Below are 19670 nucleotides of genomic sequence, written 5' to 3'. Positions count from 1 at the left end.
TTGAGAGATATCTACTTGAGGGAAAGATAGGATAATAAGGATTAAATTTATTCTCTTACCAGAAATAACTTAAAAACCAAACAAAATAAGATGATGGTCGACATCAAGCGGTGAGGGACAGTGATATCTGAGTGATGAGAAATAAAAGAGGTGGGCTCTTTGATTGCCCCAGCATGCTACCTGGAGAGTTTTCAGGCAGCAAGGTGGGGAGGAGGAACCTCGATGAAACCCAGTGTTCTCTGAGTTGAGAGACACCGCTGAAAGAATGGGAAGACCAGGCAGTTAGTCATTAAACAAACCTCAAGAACTGTAAAACAATTCGTTTGTTTCTGACCTCAATGGAATTAAAGTAGAAACCAGTAACAGCAAGATATGTAAATTTTTTCCAAATATTTAGGAACAAAATGGCATACCACTTAATAGCTTATGAATCAAAGAAGAAATGAAAAGAATAATTGGTGTTTGGAACCAAATGAAGATGAAAACATATAATATTTTGTGAAATATAGTAGTTTAAAACAAATTTACAGCACTTCCTATATTGGAAAAGAAGAATGGTTTCAAATCAATAACTTCATCTTTCCACCATAGGAAACTAGGAAAAGAAGAACAAATGAAATGGAAGCTAAAGAAAAGAGAAGAGATTAGAGTAAATCAATAAAAGAGAAAAAAGAAAATCAATAGAAAAAATCAATAAAACTAAAAATTGGTTCTTTCAGAAGACCAATAAAATTGATAAACCTCTAGGCAGAGTGATATGGGGGAAAAACACAAAATTATCAATATCGGGAAAGAGAAAAGTGACATCACTACAGATGCTACAGATAGTAAGAGCAGAAAGAAACACTTTGAACAAGTTTATGACAACACATTCCAGAACTTAGAAAAAATGAACAAAGTCTTTGAAAGATGCAAATTACCAAAGTTCACTCAAGAAAAAAATTAGACAGCCTTAATTCCTATATCATTTTTTTTGCCTTGAAATTTAGAAACAAATTTTATTTAGATTGGAAACATAATTCCTAAAGTATTGACTTTAACAAACTGTGGCTACACAATAATGCATTGTTTTTTCCATGCTAGAACATGCATTATCAAATACAAAAACCATGAGACAAACTACTATCCTCAACAATTTGAGCAAAGATAGAATCCCTACTGAACAACACAGATGCTCTTGCAAAGGATGGGCCATTTTACTTCAAGCACAATAAAAAAGAAAAAAAGAGCACAAATGCATGGGTTTTCAGGTACACACATCAGAGTGAACTTTTTGCACTAGGAATCAGGGCACTTTATTACATAGCATTAACATCTAATTTGAAAATTGTGTAGTGTCAAAAAGATAGAACCCACCAGCATTCAACAATGTTGTCAGTGAGGCAAGAAAATGTTCTACTGAATGTTTCTTCTTTGTCTAATTACTGCATACACTGGTAGCAACTTTGAAATGAGAAAAGGAACTTGCACTCCTTTTATTTTCCATTTAAAACAAAACAGAAAAACTGAGACATAAGCCCTGGTATATATTACCATTTTTAAAGAATATCCCTTGTACAAGAAAAGACTAAAACCAAAGACTGTTTATAGATACCAGACATAATAAGTGAATGATGAGTAGACCCTCACAAGGCTTTGTGGTGGTACTCAGCAGAAACCACTTTGTAATCACTGACAGTAAACACATGCAACATTCTTTGCCAGATATTTTAGGAAATCATACAAATAGGGCAACAATAATGCAAGGCTCTTTTCATGAAGGGGCGTATATGCCATCATTGCTCCAATTCTTATGAATAATCTCAGTAGGTGTGGCACTCCATTACCCTGGGACATTGGCACATCAGGCTGAGCCAAGAGAAGTTCAGCATACTGGGGCCTCTCAAATTTGTAGAGCAACTGAGTGCCCAGCATCATGTTGAAGTATTTTTTCATTCCAGCAATAACTTTATTCGCTACATATTCCTTATTGTCGATATTCCCTTGTGATTTCCTGCAGCTTGCATACTCCTCTAGAATGGCATCCATGTTTTTCTTAGCAAGGAGTTGAAACAGCTGCTTCTGCCTGGTAAGTCTCAGGCCTCAGTAAGCTGTCATTTTAATTCTTCAGGGAGCTTCACTTTAACTTCCACTCTATTCTTAAATGTCTCCTTGCTTTCAACAGTGGGGTCAGCTCTGACCCTTTTCCTTGCAGGTGGCCAAGAGGTTTCACTGCTACTGCCATCATGTCCATTTCCAGGAGCCTTCTGCTGTGTTTTCTTGTCTTCCTCAGGGATCCTGAAGGGGGGTTATCTGCAGAGTGACCCTTCACCCACCTACCCTTCTGCCTGGGAGAGGTGCTTCCGAATTCTTCTGCTGTGGACCAGCTGTCTTCTTTCCTAAGGAGGGCCCTCTCATCTTACTTCTCTGCATGTTGCTTCGAGGTGTTTTTTTGAAGTTGTCTTCTTCAGATTGCCGTCACGAGTGAGAACCCTGCTTTCTGGAACTCATTCAACCCTGTTTTTATTTCAATCAATAATCCTTTTCCTTCTTGCTCTTCCAAGAACTCCTAGTGTTTTCTCAGATGGAATCTTACAGATCTCCTGGGATGGTCTGGAAGGATGAGATGGGAGACAAAACCCAAGATTCTGTAATCAGGATCAGATCTTCTGATCCCTACTATACAGCAGACTTAGCTTTTCTGGTAATGGCCAGCAGCCAACGTGTGATCACTGCTGTCCCTTCAAAAGCCATAGTCCCTGTATCTTTTAAAGAAACTGATTTTGTAGTTAGAAACCTTCCAACAAGAAAACAGGCCCTGATGGCTTGACTGGGGAATTCTATCTAACATTTAAGGAGAAAATAATAACAATTTTATATAAACTTTTCTAGAACATTGAAGAAGAGGGAATACTTCTCAACTTGTACTATGAGGCCAGCATTACTCTAATATCAAAACAAGACAAAGACTTAAAAAAAAAGGAAAAATAAATCACAGACCATTATCACTCGTGAACATATATGTAAAAATTCTTAACAAATTTTTAGCCAATCCGATCTAACAAAATGTACAAAGATATTGCTTCCTAAACAAGTAAGGTTCATCCCAAGAATGCAAGGTTGGTATGACTTTCAATAATCAATCACTGTAATTCGCCACATTAACAGATTTATAAAAGAATACCCAAGTGACCATCTTAATAGATGCATAAAAAGCATTTGGCAAAATCCAAACTCCATTTTTGATAAAAACTCGCACCAAACTAGGAACACAAGCAAGTTTCCTCAATCTGATAAAGGTCAGTTAGAACACCTGTGGCAAATATTATTTTTAATGATGAAAGATTGAACACCTTTCCCCCAAGATCAGAAACAAGGTAACAATGTACACTCTCACTGCTATTGACCTTTGTGTAGGAGATTTGAGACAGTGCCATTAATGAAAAAAAGAACAACAACAAAAAAAGAAGACAAAGAAGAAGCACTCAAGTTGGAAAAAGGAGTAAAACTGTCTTTATTCACAAATAACATGACTGTCTATATAGAATATCCTATGACATCTACCAAAGTATTAATAAATGAATTTTACACAGTTGTAAGATGAGGTAAGGTCAATATATGAAAGCAACTGTATTCCTTTACAGTAACATGGACATCTGGAAATTTAAACAAAAGCTACCATTTCCAATAGAATCAGGAAATATAAAATTTCTAGGGGATCAATCTGACAAAAAATTGAGATAGATAGAGATAGATATGTAAAATGAAAACTATAAGGCATTTCTGAGAAAAATATTAAAAGACCTAAATAAATGGAGAGATACAATGTTCATGGATCAGAACTCAATGTCAATTAAGATATCAATTCTTCCCAAATTGATCTATAAATTCAATATGATCCCAATCAGAATACCAGCAAAAATTTTAGGAATTTTAGTCCTGGCTCAGTGGATTGAGCACAGGCTACGAACCAAAGTGTCACAGGTTCGATTCCCAGTCAGGGTACATGCCTGGGTTGCAGGCCATGACCCTCAGCAACCACACATTGATGTTTCTCTTTCTCTTTCTCCCTTTTTTCCCTCTCTGAAAATAAATAAATAAAATCTAAAAAAAAAAATTTAGGACTTTTTAATGATGATTCTAAAATTCATATGGTAGTGTAAAGGGCCTATAATAGGCAAAAATAACATTAAAAATAAAGTTGGAGAAGTTAATATTATCTCCATTCAAAATTATAATGTTACAGTCATCAAGACAATGTAGAACTGATATAAAGATAGACAAATTCATTAACAGAATAAAATAAAGAATTCAGAAAAAGGCACACACATGCATGGTCAATTGTTTTTTGACAAAGGTACAAAGGCCATTTAGTAGTAACAGGACAGTCTTTCCAGCAAATGGTTCTGACACTATTGGATATCCATACATGCAAGAAAATGAACTTTGATCCATATATCACACCATATATAAAATATACTAAAATGTAAATTTAAAATCATAAACATTTTAAAAGACAAAAAGGGGAAAGTCTTTGTGATTTCTTTAGCTCTTTAAATCTTTAAGATGTCTTAGAAGTGATATCAAAGGCAAAATCCATAAAAGTAAAATATTGATAAAATAGACTTCATTAAAAATTTCTGATCTTTGAAAACCACTGTTAAGAGAATGGAAACACAAGCCACACACTGGAAGACAGTGTTTCATACCTGACCACATATCAGACAAATGACTTAATGCAGAATATTTTTAAAATTATGGAAATCAATAATAAGAAAACACTTAAAAAATAAGACAAAGTTTGGAACAGACACTTCCCCACAGAGACAAACAGGTAGAAAAAAGCATATGAAAAGATTCTCAGTACTATTTGTCATGACTGAAATACAGATTAAAAAAAATCACATTGAGACACTGTTACACAAATATCAGAAAGTCTGAAGTTAAAAAGACTGACCATACCAAGTGATGAGGAAGATGGGAAGCACCTGAAACTGATAAACTACTGATGGGAATGTAGAGGTGGTACAACCACTCTGGAAAACAGTTTAGTCTTTTCATAAAAAGGCCCCTGTGCACTTATCATATGTCCCAACCATTCCATTCCTAGGTGTCTGCCGTGAGAAGTAAAACCATACAAAAATTTCTACATGACCCCATATAGGAGTTTTATATCTAATAGCTAGAACAAAAAGCAACCTATATGTCCTTCCACAGGTGCACAAATAGTGGCATAGCTACTCAAATGAATACGTCTTAGCAATAAAAAAATGAACTATTGATGTAGTTAACAACATGAATAAATACTGAAAAGCTATGCTGAGTAAAAAAGCTAAACAAAACAATACATGCTGTGTGATTCCATTTACAGGAAATACTGGAAAATATAGACTAACCTATAGTGAGAGAAAGCAGATCAGTGGTTGCCTACATTCAGGGAGAACTAAAGGAAATGAGAGGAAGGGTTACAAAGGGGTACAGGGAACTTTTGGAGGTGGTAGGTATATGCTCACTGCTGATAGCTTTTTGAGTTTGTACACATGTCAAATCTTGTTAAATTGTACACTTTAAATATGTACACTTTATTGTATATCAATTATATCTCAGTAAAACTATTTATAAAACATTGTTATTTACTAAATTAGACTTACTTTTTAACATGCTTTTTTTTTCTGTACCACATACAAAAAATATCTCTCTGGTTTTGTGACTTTCAAATACAACAATTAGGGGTTATTTTTTACTTTTATTTTTTTAAAGTATATTTTATTTATTATGCTATCAGAGTTGTCCAATTATTTTCTTTTCTTTATTCCCCTCTGCCCTGTACCCCACCTCACACCAGCATTACCCCCCATAGTTCACATCCATGGGCCATACATATAAGTTCTTAGGCTTCTCCATTTCTTATACTATTCTTAACCTCCCCCTGTCTATTTTATATGTACTATTTATGCTTCTTATTCCCTGTACCTTTCCCCATTTCTTTCCCCTTCCTCTCCCCACTGATAACCATGTGATCTCCATTTATGTGATTCTGTTCCTTTTTTAGTTGTTTGCTTAGTTTGCTTTTGTTTTTGTTTTAGGTTTGGTTGTTGATAGTTGTGAGTTTGTTGTAATTTTACTGTTCATATTTTTTATCTTCTTCTTCTTCTTAAATAAGTCCCTTTAACATTTCATATAAAAAGGGCATGATGATGATGAACTCCTTTAACTTGACCTTATCTGTGAAACACTTTATCTGCCCTTCCATTCTAAATTAAAGCTTTGCTGAATAGAGCAATCGTGGATGTAGGTCCTTGCCTTTCATGATTTTGAATACTTCTTTCCAGCCCCTTCTTGCCTGCAAGGTTTCTTTTGAGAAATCAGCTGACAGTCCTATGGGAACTCCTTTGTAGGTAACTGCCTCCTTTTCCCTTGCTGTTAAGATTCTCTCCTTATCTTTAATCTTGGGTAATGTAATTATGATGTGCCTTGGTGTGTGCTTCCTTGGGTCCACTTTTTTGGGACTCTCTGAACTTCCTGAGCTTCCTGGAAGTCTGTTTCCTTTGCCAGATTGGGGAAGTTCTCCATTATTTTTTCAAATTGAGTTTTTAATTTCTTGCTTTTCCTCTTCTCTTCTGGCACCCCTATGTTTTGGATGTTAGAATGATTAAAGTTGTCCTGGATGTTCCTCAACCTCTCCTCACTTTTTTAAATTGTTTCTTCATTCTGATCTGGTTGAATGTTTATTTCTTCCTTCTGCTCCAAATCCTTCATTTGAGTTCCAGTTCCCTTCCCTTCACTGTTGGTTCCCTGTATATTTTGCTTTATTTCACTTTGTATAGCCTTCACGTCTTTCTTTATTTTGTGGCCATACTCAACCATTTCTGTGAGTATCCTGATTACCAGTGTTTTGAACTCTGCTTTTGATAGGTTGGCTATCTCCTTGTTGCTTGTTGCTCCTTTTTCTGGAATTTTGATATGCTCTTTCATTAGGGCCATATTTTTTCATGTTGGTATACCTATTACGTTGTAAGGGGCCCTAGGTATTCACCAGGGCAGAGCAACTCACTTCTTGCTGTGCTATGGTGCTGTATGTGGGGGAGGGGATGGAGGTGAACAATGCTGTTTGCTCTGCTCCCGACCCCCTTGTAGTCACTTCCTCTGTATCCACAAGCAAATTGGGCCCTTCTGGTGCTGATTCCCAGGTGGGTGGGTTTGTGTATGTTCTAGGGCCCTCTGGGCCTCTCCAATGAACTCTCCTGTGAGGCTGGGAGTTTCTCTTGCTACAGCATCCCCCACAGATTTTTATAGCAAGAGGATTTGAGGCTTTCTTTTTCCACACTGGAACCCTGGGTTGAGCAGTTTGTCTTGCTCCCCAGGTATTCCTTTGGGTTTATTCTCATGCAAATGTGGGACCGCTAGCCACTGCCTTGCCCACCCAGTCCTCCAGCTGCACGTCCTCTCCGCCCCTCCTATCAATCTGGATGAATGTTTCTTTTTTAACTTCTTGGTAGTAGGACTTCCATACAGTTCAATTTTCTCGCAGTTCTGGTTGTTTTTTGCTTTTAAATTTGTTGTTGTCCTTCTTTTGGTTGTGCAAGGAAGCAAAGTGTATCCACCTGTGCCTCTATCTTGGCTGGCAGTCCAATTAGGGGTTATTATATACTGGATGTATGGGTAAGTATGAAGGCTTTTATATTAATCCTACAGATATGCATTTGAATATATAGTAAGGGCTATTGAGAGAGCAACAGGGACTACCTGGCCCATTTTCTCCAACCACATGAAGGTGAATATCTAAACCTAGTACACTGGAGACCTTTTTGGCTTCAGCTTAGCAAACCCATTAAATGACCACTGAGTAAATCATCTCTTGTAACAGATTTATCACCATGACTGACATGAAGCACAGGTGTAAGAGTTCACAGGGAGACATGGGTTCAGGTTCTGTCTTTGCAATTTATTGCCTCAGTCCTCATGAATCCTTCAAAGGTAGAAGCTGGGTCCCTAGTGAGTACCAGAGTGCCTGTGGAGGGTTTGCTGCTCTGAACCAATATTCCTGAATAAAACTATTGTTTTTCTTATCGAGACTGTTTAGAAACAGACAGGGTGGAAATACTAGGTCTAGCTGGAAAATTAAGAATAGGCAAAAAAGTTGACTTCAATGCTGGATACAGATTAGCATTATCATTTAAAGTTTTTAAAACAAAAGAAAAACTTCCAAGGTCCAGGCTCTACCACATATCAATTAAATCAGTTTTCCAGGAATACAGTCCACATCAATATTTGTAAAATGTTCCCTCCCCATGTGATTTTAATATGTGGTGAAGTTTGCTAGACATCAAGGCATGTTAGTATTAATTTCAACCTGATCTTTATTATTCCAGAGTTAATCTCAGAAATGGACTCTGCTCTTCGGCTCCTGATGCTAACTGTGCTCCTGAATCACGTTCTATTGGCAGAATCTGTTTTATTCTTCCCTTACTCTTTCTGTATGATCATAGTGGTTGTGTTTCTCCTCTCAGAAATCTACCCCCCTCCCCAATGACCATTTGCTTGTTGGTTTGGGGTAACACTTCTGAACAATATGTGACTGAAACTATAGCTCTATTATAGTGGGTCAACAGGAAAAGTCATCCTTTCAACAATTATTTAGCCCCCTGGATTTGGAAAATGGGTCAATATGCTCCCCATTGCCCCCAAACTTTTCATCTGCTTGAAGACAGTAATAAACATCTTTCTGAGAAATTGCAACTCATTGATATTTCTCAATAAGCTAGATTTACTGTAGTGATTACTAATACATACAAATATTGAATCATTATGTCATATACCTAAAACAAATATAATGTTATCTGTCAATTATATCTCAAATTAAGAAAATAAAAAAATAATGAGTCATTTTTCTCATTGTCCTTAGAGTGACATTCTCAAAGAAAAAATTTTGGCCCTCTTGTAGTTTAATGTCACAATATTTGACATAATCCTTAATGGTTGACTCAAAATATTACTATCTGTTATGTATCTGTAAATTTCATTCATATATTAATTCATTCATTCATTCACTCAATCAATACCTACTGATCATCTATGATGTACAAGGTATTTCACCAGCTTCTGGATAAAGGATATAAAATCAATATTCAGAAATAAAGGCATTTTTGTACACCAACAATGAAATTTCAGAAACAGAAATTAGGGGAAAAAATTCCATTTGTTATAGCAACAAGAAAAATAAAGTACCTAGGAGGTGAAAGACCTGTGCTCAGAATGCTACAGAATACTTGGGGAAAAAAAAAAAGGTAACTAAGAAGGTAAAAGACCTGTATTCAGAACACTGAAAAGGAAATTAAGGAAGACACAAATAAATGGAAGCATATACCGTGTTCATGGATTAGAAAAATTAACATCATCAAAATATCCATACTACTCAAAGCAATTTATAGATTCAACACAATTCCTATTAAAATACCAATGACATATTTCATAGATATAGAACAAATATTCAAAAATTTATATGTAACCATAAATGACCCCAAATAGCCTCAGTAATCTTAAGAAAGAAGAACAAAGTAGGAGGGATCATAATACTTGATATCAAACTATATTATAAGGTCACTGTAGTCAAAACAGTCTGGTACTGGCATAAGAACAGACACATGTATCAATGGAACAGAATAGAGAGCCCAGATATAAACCCATGTTGCCATGGACAAAGGGAGCAGGAGCATAAAATGGAGTAAAAATAGCCTCTTCAACAAATGGTATTGGGATATCTGGACAGCTACATGCAAAAAAATGAAATGACCACCAATTTACACCATACATAGAAATAAACTCAAGATGGATAAAAGACAAATATAAGTCATGACACCATAAAAGTTCTAGAGGAGAACACAGGCAGGAAAATTTCAGATACCCCATACAGCAATATTTTCACTGATATATCTCCTAGGGCAAGGGACATAAAGGAAGGAATAAACAAATAGGACTACATCAAATTAAAAAGCTTCTGCATGGCTAAAGAAAACATCAGCAAAATGAAAAGGGAACCAATTGTACAGGAAAATATATTTGCCAAGGATACCTTGGACAAGGGTTTGATCTCCAAAATATATAAAGAATTCACATGACTCCACACCAGGAAGACAGACAATCAAATTAAAAAATGGGCAAAGCACCTGAATAGACACTTCTCAGAGGAGGAGATACAGAAGGCCCAGACACATATGAAAGATGCTCAGCATCACTAGCCATCAGAGAGATGCAAGTAGAAATCAGGTTTTTTTTTTATATTGATTACATAAGGAAATAGGTTGTTTTATACAATTTGTATATCTAGCCCTATGTATATGGAATACATATATGTATATAAGGAAATATTTAATTTCTATACAATTGTATGTGTAGTCCTATGTATTTGGGGCTACATACATTATGGTGCTTATCAGAGGCACCCTTTATTTCCTTTAACTCAATAAAAGTAAAGACTATAGAGTTTTGAGGAGATATTTATTAAAGGTTCATACCTGGGATGGGGCCTACTTGCAGGAAAGGCAGCTTATACTCTGTACTCAATGTCTTTGACTGAGTTGAAACAAACAAACAAACAAACAAACAAACAAACAAACAAACAGTCCTGGCTGGTGTGGCTCAGTGGACTGAGTGCCAGCCTGCGAACCAAAGGGACACTGGTTAGATTTCCAGTTAAGGCACATGCCTGGGTTTCAGGCCAGGTCCCCAGTAGGGGGCACGCAAGAGGCAACCACACATTGATGTTTCTCTCCCTCTCTTTCTCTCTGTTCCCCTCTCTCTAAAAATAAAGAAATCAAACCTTAAAAAAAAACTTTGAGGTTAATTAAGCCAGGAAAAACTCCTGAAGCTTTGATTACAAAGGAATTAGGGGTATACTACATATAGTAATTACAAATAGCAATATAAGAGGCAAACTCTTCAAACATGCTTCTATTCAAAGAAGAAAATTGGTGTTTATATAAATGTTTGTAACTACAGTCTATTCATTCACTCAGATAGGGGTAAGTATTATGAAGTACAGCAAAGCCAAGTGAGGACAGAGAGAGGGTGATTAATGCTTTTTAGATTGGGTGGTTAGGGAAGGTTCCCCTAAGGAGGGGAAATATGAGCAGGGACCTAAATGCAATGAGGAGTTTGCTAAGGGGAGATGCCAGTGGAGAAAATCTCAAGCAGAAGGATGAACAGAGTAAGGGCCTTGACGAAGAAACAAGCAGTGTTGATTCAAGGAAGACCAAGAAAGCCTGCGTGGCTGAACAAGTGTAAGGGTGGGAGAGAATGTTGGGTGGGGGGAGAGAGTTTGGTGTGCAGAGCACTGGAGAGGCAGATCCTGCAAAGCTCTGGATGTCACCATCAAGAGTTTGGATTTCATTTTAAATGTGATGGGAAGCCACTGATGACTTTCGAGCAGGGAACTGTCACAAACTGATGTATATATTTTCAAAGAGTCACTCTGGTTGAGGTATAAAAAACTGACCACAGGAGTGCAACAGCTGACGTAAGGAGACCAGTTGGGAAGTTACAGCAATAGTCCAAGAGGTGGTGACAGCCACTGAGGTGACAGTGTGGTGATAAATAGCGCGATTTGAGATGTGATGAAGGTCGAGCTGAAAGGACCTGCTGATGGACTGGTGATGATACTCAGGGTTTTAGCTTGAGTATTATGGCAAATTGAGGTGCCATTAGTTGAGCTGAGGAGGAAACGGGAGAGAAAACAAACTTGGGAAGGAAAATCAAGGGCTTCATTTTGAACATGTTGAGTATGAGATACCTATTACATATCCAAGAAAAGGTAGTGTGTACAGTTGGAGAGACAAAAAAAATTATACTCTGGGGATTTATTAGGGCTGCAGGTAAAAATTAGGAGATATCAGCATAGAGATGGTACGTACAGCCATGGTCTCTGATGAGATCTCCAAGGGAACACAAGGGAGTGAATGTAGATGGGAAAGGGAAGGGGGGTGAACACGGAGTTCCCGGACCCTCTGGCCTGGAGCTGGGGAGAGGAAGGCGAGCTGGCAAAGGAAACTGAATATGCCACTGGAGTAGCAGGAAGAAACCCAGAAGAATATCTCTCGGAAGCCAAGAAAAGAAGATGTTTTAATAAAACAGGTAGGGTGTGATCACTGGTCAACTTTGTTAAAAGTTGCTGAAGCCTGAGTAAAAATATCAATTTACATTTAAAAAGTCACATAGAAATATTAAACTAAAAGTGAGGAGGTCTATAGCTATTTGTGTGGAAAAATGGGTTTATATAAGGTCATGATTCTACAAATGTTAAACAGTTTTATTACAAAATCCAATCTTTAATGTAAAAATAGTGACAATTAGATAACAGTTTTTATGTCAACTAGAGGCTTACCACACAAATAAAGCAATTAACCCAAGTGACAACCAATAACGTCCTTAAAAGCTACCTACATTGGGAGGGATAATTTCTTCCAACTCTGAAGAACTTTAGCAAGTGCTATGTGAGTTGCATTGAGTCAAAATATGAAATAGGATCCCATAGTTTCATAATAGGCTAAGTGCTTCTGTCAAAATGCCTCATCACTGGTGAGTCTGCATCATGATTATAACTGAACTTTTATATCCAAGTAAATGCCTGTATGTTCCATTTTGAATATCAGCACTAGTTGTCTTTTTTTTTTAGCCTCTCAGCAGACATTTGGTAGCAGCAGTGACTTCTGTGTAGAGTATTTCTTTCTTGGATGATTTGGAAGATTCCAAACCAAGGTTAGCTTTCCTTCTCACATAACATATCCTAAATGAACTATGTGCCCTCTTAGCCAATATATATTCAAAGAACGTGTTTAGAGAATATAAACCAGTAACAGTCTAAGTAAATCATCATTACAATATAATAGCAGCATGCAACAAAATAATCTAAAATCCAGTGCAAAGGAAACTGTATTAAATTATCTATTGTTCAGATCCTTTCCAGCCCTGTCAGTAATCTGTAGGTCTATCATACAGGTGACTAGATTATTTAATCAGCTTCTAAAATAGGGAGTACTAGGAACATTGTAGGCACTCAAAAATAGTTGAGTTGTTTTAGAAAAAAGATATGCTTATAGGAGTTTCAGTAAGCTCTACTATTTGAGATTCCTCATAAAAAAACTTGACCAGTACCAAACGAGGAAGACAGTCTCGATGCATAATGATTGAGCTGATTAGCTTTTAAAATCCTTTAGCAACCTAAACTTACACAATTTGATTTTCATATCATTGCTTTTCCTATACTATCAAAAATGATGCTTTCTTTACTATTTCAAACTCATAAAATTGCTAAAAATCGAAAATTCAATTTGCCACATTACTGCTAATTTGAATAATGGCTGAATAAAAGACAGGAAACGCTGAAGCAGCAATGATTTCTAAAACATTTTGCACTTTCCTCCTCCATCCCTGTAAAGTAAAGCTCGGATGCTACGCACAATTACACAAGAAAATCAAGAAAGCCATTACATTCAGCATTTTGTCATGATCATTGTTACCATGGCAAAAGTGGGCTTAGTTCAGCGCAGCTGCTGTGGGCAAGGTCTGCTGGCCTTTTGTAAGGCTGGGTCACAATGCAATGCCAAGTTCTGTAGTCTGTTACTGTCCTCGCCACCCCCCAGTCCAGTATAAGACTATTGTCCACAGATGCTACTGTCTCATTTCTTAATAATCTTGGCCAATGTGTTACCATACTATTGTATTCTTACTGTTGGCCAGTGGCCAAGGAACACAGTTCATCTAGGAAGGTTACCTGTTGACCCACCTTTTGTTTGAAGGGTGAAAACTAAAGATTTCAATAATATGAAAAGCCAAAGTTTCAACAGTTGTATTGTAAAGGAAAAGAGAGCTGTGCTGGAAATAGCTCAGGCTAGCAAGTGAGAAGGAAAAATACAGGCCTGCGATGACCAGTTGTATGACATATTAATCTCACTCTTTGAGTATTAGGTTAGTTTTCTGTAAAGGGGGGATTAAAGTAACCTCCTTGTGAGAACTAGCTGAGGTAGTGTGCAGGTCCAGGTGCACTGCGGATGCTCAGTAATATGGCATTAATATGGTCTCCTCCTTTAATACCATATTTTTCTTTTTCTTTTTTAATCCTCACCCAAGGATATGCATTAATTTCAGAGAGAGAGGAAGGGAGAGAGATAGAGAGAAACATCAATATGAGAGAGAAACACTGCTAGGTTGTCTTTCATCCTTGTTCTGACCAGGTAAGAGCCTGCAACCTAGGTATGTACTATGACTGGGGATCAAACCTACAACCTTTTGGTGCATGTGACAACACTCCAACCAACTGAGCCACCTGGCCAGGGCCACACTTCGTAATTGCCTGGATTTCTGTGCCGTAAGGCATGTTGACTGTGAAGTTGGTAGGTAGACTGTTTTCTACTGTTGGAAGGTAATTTGTTTGGATCTTTTATACAGAGGTGGGCAAAAGTAGGTGAGTAAAAATAACAACTAATTAATAAATACATAATAAAAGAATAAAAAATATTCCTTAGATGAATGTTTTAATTTTTAAAATAAACATCCCACATCAAAAAAAAAAAAAAAGAAAAGAATCATCTCTGTGTTTCGCATACTCACGACTGTAAACCTACTTTTGCTCACCCTGTGTCATTTGGATATTCTCCTCAGAGAGCTGAGGATAAGACACTGTTTGAGGTCTGACAGTGTGCATAAATTCCATATCAAAAGGAGAGAAGTCAGTATCAATATCACAGTATGCATCACCCCTTATTATTCATATTCTGAGTAACACCAAGATTATCACTATAAAATGGAAAATGGCATATGTACTAATTTTGACCTAACGCAAAGATTCTTAGTTTTAAAAAAATGAAGCAACATTATGAAAGCAGAGAAGTTTAAATTATCTGAAATGAATACATTAATCAACTCTCTGTATTTACTAGAAACAAAGGCTACTAGCATTTTTACCAGCTAAACAAAATATTTTTTCTAATGAGATTTCAGCTGAGTATCGTTTATCTTAAGAGAAAAATAATGGGACCTTACCTATTCCAGTAGCTCCAGAACTGGTCATGCAGGTAGGCGTGGTGGCTACATTCATCACCAAATGAGGCTTTGCTTTCAATCCAGTGAATTATGTGCCCTTCTACAGCTGAGGGACAAAGCATTACTAATATGGAGCAAAGGGAAGGGAAGATTGAACATTCTGCACTCTGTACAGGCCTCTCTGTGCTTTACATTACTGAGCAGAGGCTTAGCCCTCCCCGTCATCTATGGAAGTAATTATAGAACAACACATGGTATATGTTTGCTACAAGGAACATTTATGCCACAATCACAACCCTTTTATTTTCATCATCATCTTCAAAAGTCCCTCTCTTATTCTGAGACTATATGAGTTGACAAGTAATGTGAAAGCAAACAAAAGTGACCCTGGCTTTTCAACAGAACCGTATTTTAAAAATTTAATATTTAGAGAAATAACTTGAAACAGCAACCCAAATGCCTTTAGAAGACATGCTTATTTTTCAAGTATACGTAAATGATTTTAAGGGATAGATTTCTTCTGAACCTATTATTTTCTGCTATTTAAAAATGATTTTTCCAATGATTTCAACCATTTAGATACAATATTACAAAGCTGATCTACTCTGGTAACATTGGCTAGTAAAAGAAAAAAATTAGAAAACAATGGATAAAACACATCCCTTTTGTCTATAAACAAATACATGACAGAGTTGAAGAACTTACCAATGGGTACTTGTAAAATAAAGTCTGGTGTTTTGTCATAACCCTTTGCACGGAGCTGATCTTCATCTAAAGAAGAACAAATACTATTACTTGTGACATTATTTCATTAATGAGACAGCAGTATAATTACTTTTCTTTCTTAAAAATGTATACAAATGACTAATGCAGTTATATATATCTTTCTTAACAAACCTGAAACATTGATATAATAAGAATGCCTTTTTGTCCCTTCTGCATTTTTATGTCTTTACCTTTACCAATTCAAGTTGTCATATGCTACCTTTTTATAATTGAAAATACTCAAAATAATGAAATATACTTACTGATGAAAAGAAAAGGCTTCATTACCATGAATATCACTAATGTTATCAGCCAATATTGACAATTTACAGTACAGTACATGCACAGTATCCTTTACAATTATAAAACAAATACTTTCATTAAAGCAAAGTTTAGTTGCTATCAATACAACTAGACTTACACACAAGAGAGGGCCAAGGACAAAGAGATCACCACAGAGAATTAATTATCCTGCTTAGGTCGGCTGGTATGCTATTGTTTCTGGCATTTCCCAGTGTTTTACAACTAACAATATCTAATTCTGAAAAGCAAACAGGGTTTGCGATTTTTTTTCTAGGTCTGTTTGATTTCTTGATCCTGTGTAAATATCAATGACCCATTCAGAAGGAAAAGACACGGGAAAACAGAGAGCTTTACAAAGTTGGAAAAAAACTAGCTATGTTCTTGGTTTAAAAAAAAATTCCTCTGATATTTTCTAAATGCTGTCCTTGACTTCTAATGGCATTACAATGTGATTTCTGAAATGAGGAGTTCTCCATTAGATTTTGGAGTGACCTGGTCATTCAATTCCAGACATGGCTTTCTGTCTTCACCCAACCTCAACTAATGGCCCAACCAAGTAACAAGGAAGGCTGTGTGGTCTCTTAACACCTACTGGGCTGTTGACATTGTCATGCATCCCATTCGCCTTCCTGCATCACCTTTGATTAAAATTAATGGCCCATTCCCAGTGTTGGGTAGCTTATTTCCAATCCATTTGTCAGCCCAAGACGGTGGTTTCATGGCCAATGTTCAGAAACTCTGTTTGAGAACGCTCTTGTGTACATCTTGAAAGGTCAGCATTTTCAATGTAAATAACCTTTTAATGACAAGACACATTTAAAGGAGATATTTAAGTTAAATTTTATTAAAAGTTGATATCCTTCAACTATCCAGATTTTGAAGGCTGATGCCAGAACTCAGAACAATCTCCCATCCTTGAACTATAAAAAATTTTAAGTGAACTATTGAAGTAAGAAAACAAAATATTAAAGTAATCTTACTTTAAAAGCAAGAGAATTTGGAAAACTGAACTGCAGACGAAAGAGACTGGAAGAATTTTATCCTCTAAATGTGCTCTGACCACAAGCGTGTTGAACGGAAAAGGCATTTACTATAATCAACTCAAGTGCCCTGGGCTGACGTTTCAGGCAGCCGGTGAACAGTTTTAAAAGCTGGGTTGACAGTAAAAAAAGAGATTAATATTTTATTAAAACTATCATAGCTTGATCAACCTTTGCAGATGTTAAAATCTATTTCAGAAAGAAAAATGATTATGTTTCTGACAGCAGCTCACAACAAAACTTCAAAGGTCACCAAGCAGTCCAAATGCACATGCTAACATCCCTTTAAAAGGCAGACGGTGCACTCCTGTTCACTGCACCAAAGTTCCCAGCACAACACCTACAATTTAAATTCATGACTTACTTAACATAAAAATAAAAAGCCCAAACTTTCTTCCCTACCCTGACCTTATTTTCCTCCCTCTCAGTATGAAGTTGATCCAATAGTAATTTTACCCAAAGGATGGCTTCTAAAAGCCTGTCACCACGAGTGATATTATCTAGATAGATAGATAGATAGATAGATAGATAGATAGATAGATAGATAGATAGATCTGTATGTTATTCCAAATATTGGAAATACTGTGTTATGTATTGGCTATCTTCTCCATTATTTACTGAACTCCCACTGCCTTATGCACCATTTCAGGCTTCATGTTTCTTTTATCCTAGATTTCCTAAGAAAGGAGAAGAGAACAACTTGGCAAAGTTCAGAGGAAATGACAGTGTGAGAATAAGGAGCAGCATTTATGAACTAAGGGTCTTGTTCACCCGGTCTAGGCCCCAAGAGAAGTTTGTATCACTGATCCCACTAGGAGATTTTTAAGGTCAGCACCATCCATTTGGCCTGATTTCCTGACCCCTAGACCTTCAAAGATTCCTTACTATTAGGATCATTATCCAAAACATTGGGTATGGATTTAAAATGTGGTTGACCATTCAGTGGGTCAGGGTTCCAACTCTTACTCAGAGCTTATGACTCAGTCATCAGCCCCTGCTCTTCAGCTTCATTCTCTGTTCACTCCCTTGTCTCCCACACAGGAGGCTTTCAGACCTTATCCACTGTCCCAGTTTTCACCACCAACACATGCTTTGCACATATTTAATGGTCAAAATGGATAACTGAATAAAATACAAGTGCAACTTGTATTTTAACTGAATATTTTAAAGAATATTTGTCTTCTTCAAAGCCTATCTAGACGGACTTCATAATTTTCTGATTTAACTGCCCATGAACCAACCAAGCAGAGACAACAAATCCCACCCAGAGTTCAAGGTTTTATTTGGTAACTCTCACTGATCTCTTTCATCTTTGGTCCCAGTTGTCTGCTGAGGTTCATCTTGATCATAAAGAAAGAAGCTTCACTCCTTTCTTTCACACTCATGGGAAGTTTCCCTACTGTTATCTTTATCAGTAGTATTTATTTGCATAACACCGGGTGTATCCATTCCTTAAAGTGTGGGCAGAATTCCTCACAAATAGCAGTCTGGGCTTGGTGCTACTGTGGCGAGCAGCCCTTTGGTTGCTTCTGCTATTGCTTCTATGGCTACTGATTTCTTTAGATTTTTATCTCTTCTATGGTTAGTTTTACAATTTATATTTTCCTTGACAATCATACATTTCATCCAGGTTCTTGTAGCAGTTCTTTGCACATATTTCAGCCAGGTGGTGACTTATGATTCTTTGAATTTCCCAAGTGAAAAACTGGATGTTTAAGTAACATGTTGTTTTCTTTAAGAAAAAAAAATGATCAAGTTTTAAAGAAGTAAAAACTGTATTAGTTAGAAAGGGAGGGAGAATAATGGCAATGTTTTTAGCATTATTAGCATAACTCCCCAAAGTGGTTGGGGATCAACATGAAATCAATCTCTCAATCCTGTATACCTTTCTTATTCAGTGAAAAAATCAAATTTGAAATAAAACTCTTCTTGGTTTAAGATGCATATTAAAAACACCCAATAACCCTGGCTAATGTGGCTCAGTGAATTGAGTGCTAGCCTGCAAACTGAAGGGTTGCTAGTTCGATTTCCACTCAGGGCACATGCCTGGGTTGCAGCCAGGTCCCCAGTAGAGGGTGTGTGAGAGGCAACCACACATTGATGTTTTCTCTTCCTCTCTTTCTCCCTCCTTTCCCCTGTGTCTGAAAATAAATAAATAAAATCTTTCAAAATAAAAATACCCGATATATCTCATAACTACTAAGCTTATTAATGTCATAGTTCAAGTGTTCATTATCAGAATTAACATAAGAATGTTTTCACTTAAAAAGCAGCCTTGTTAGCTTCCAGATCCACAAAACATAGGATTTTTAGTTAATATGAGCCTTATGAAAAAGCATTTCTGAGCTTGTGAAGTTTTAGAGATTACGGGCCTGACACTCCAATTTACACAAGGTAAAACTGTCTGACAGAAGTGGAGTGACCCACCGAGACCTAGGCCTCCACAACAGTGAAACATAACGGCAAGCCAACACTGCCAAGTTCTGGTTTGTCCCAATCAACCATTCACCACTCTCAATTATGGCACATGTTTAAATTTCATCATAT

The 19670-nt window shown here is 36.7% G+C and overlaps 1 protein-coding gene and 1 pseudogene across 3 annotated transcripts in view; both read right to left on the bottom strand.

The window, feature by feature from the left end:
- Positions 1 to 19670, bottom strand: part of CDIN1 (CDAN1 interacting nuclease 1) — a 211143-nt gene that overhangs the window by 88603 nt on the left and 102870 nt on the right. For all 3 annotated transcript variants that reach the window (XM_045823786.1, XM_045823787.1, XM_045823788.1), the window contains 2 exons: positions 15721 to 15786; positions 15016 to 15121 (listed from right to left, as the gene is read on the bottom strand). In XM_045823786.1, coding sequence (XP_045679742.1) covers positions 15016 to 15121; positions 15721 to 15786 — 172 coding nt within the window. The remainder of the gene's footprint in view (positions 1 to 15015; positions 15122 to 15720; positions 15787 to 19670) is intronic.
- On the bottom strand, positions 1564 to 2490 carry LOC123808883 (annotated as a pseudogene).

This window comes from Phyllostomus hastatus, unplaced genomic scaffold (genome assembly GCF_019186645.2).
Source record: "Phyllostomus hastatus isolate PE091 unplaced genomic scaffold, TTU_PhHast_1.1 phas_scaffold_501, whole genome shotgun sequence".
Classification (NCBI taxonomy): Eukaryota; Metazoa; Chordata; class Mammalia; order Chiroptera; family Phyllostomidae; genus Phyllostomus; species Phyllostomus hastatus.
Note: the sequence above shows the minus strand (reverse complement) of the source record. Positions and strands in the feature narration are given on the sequence as shown.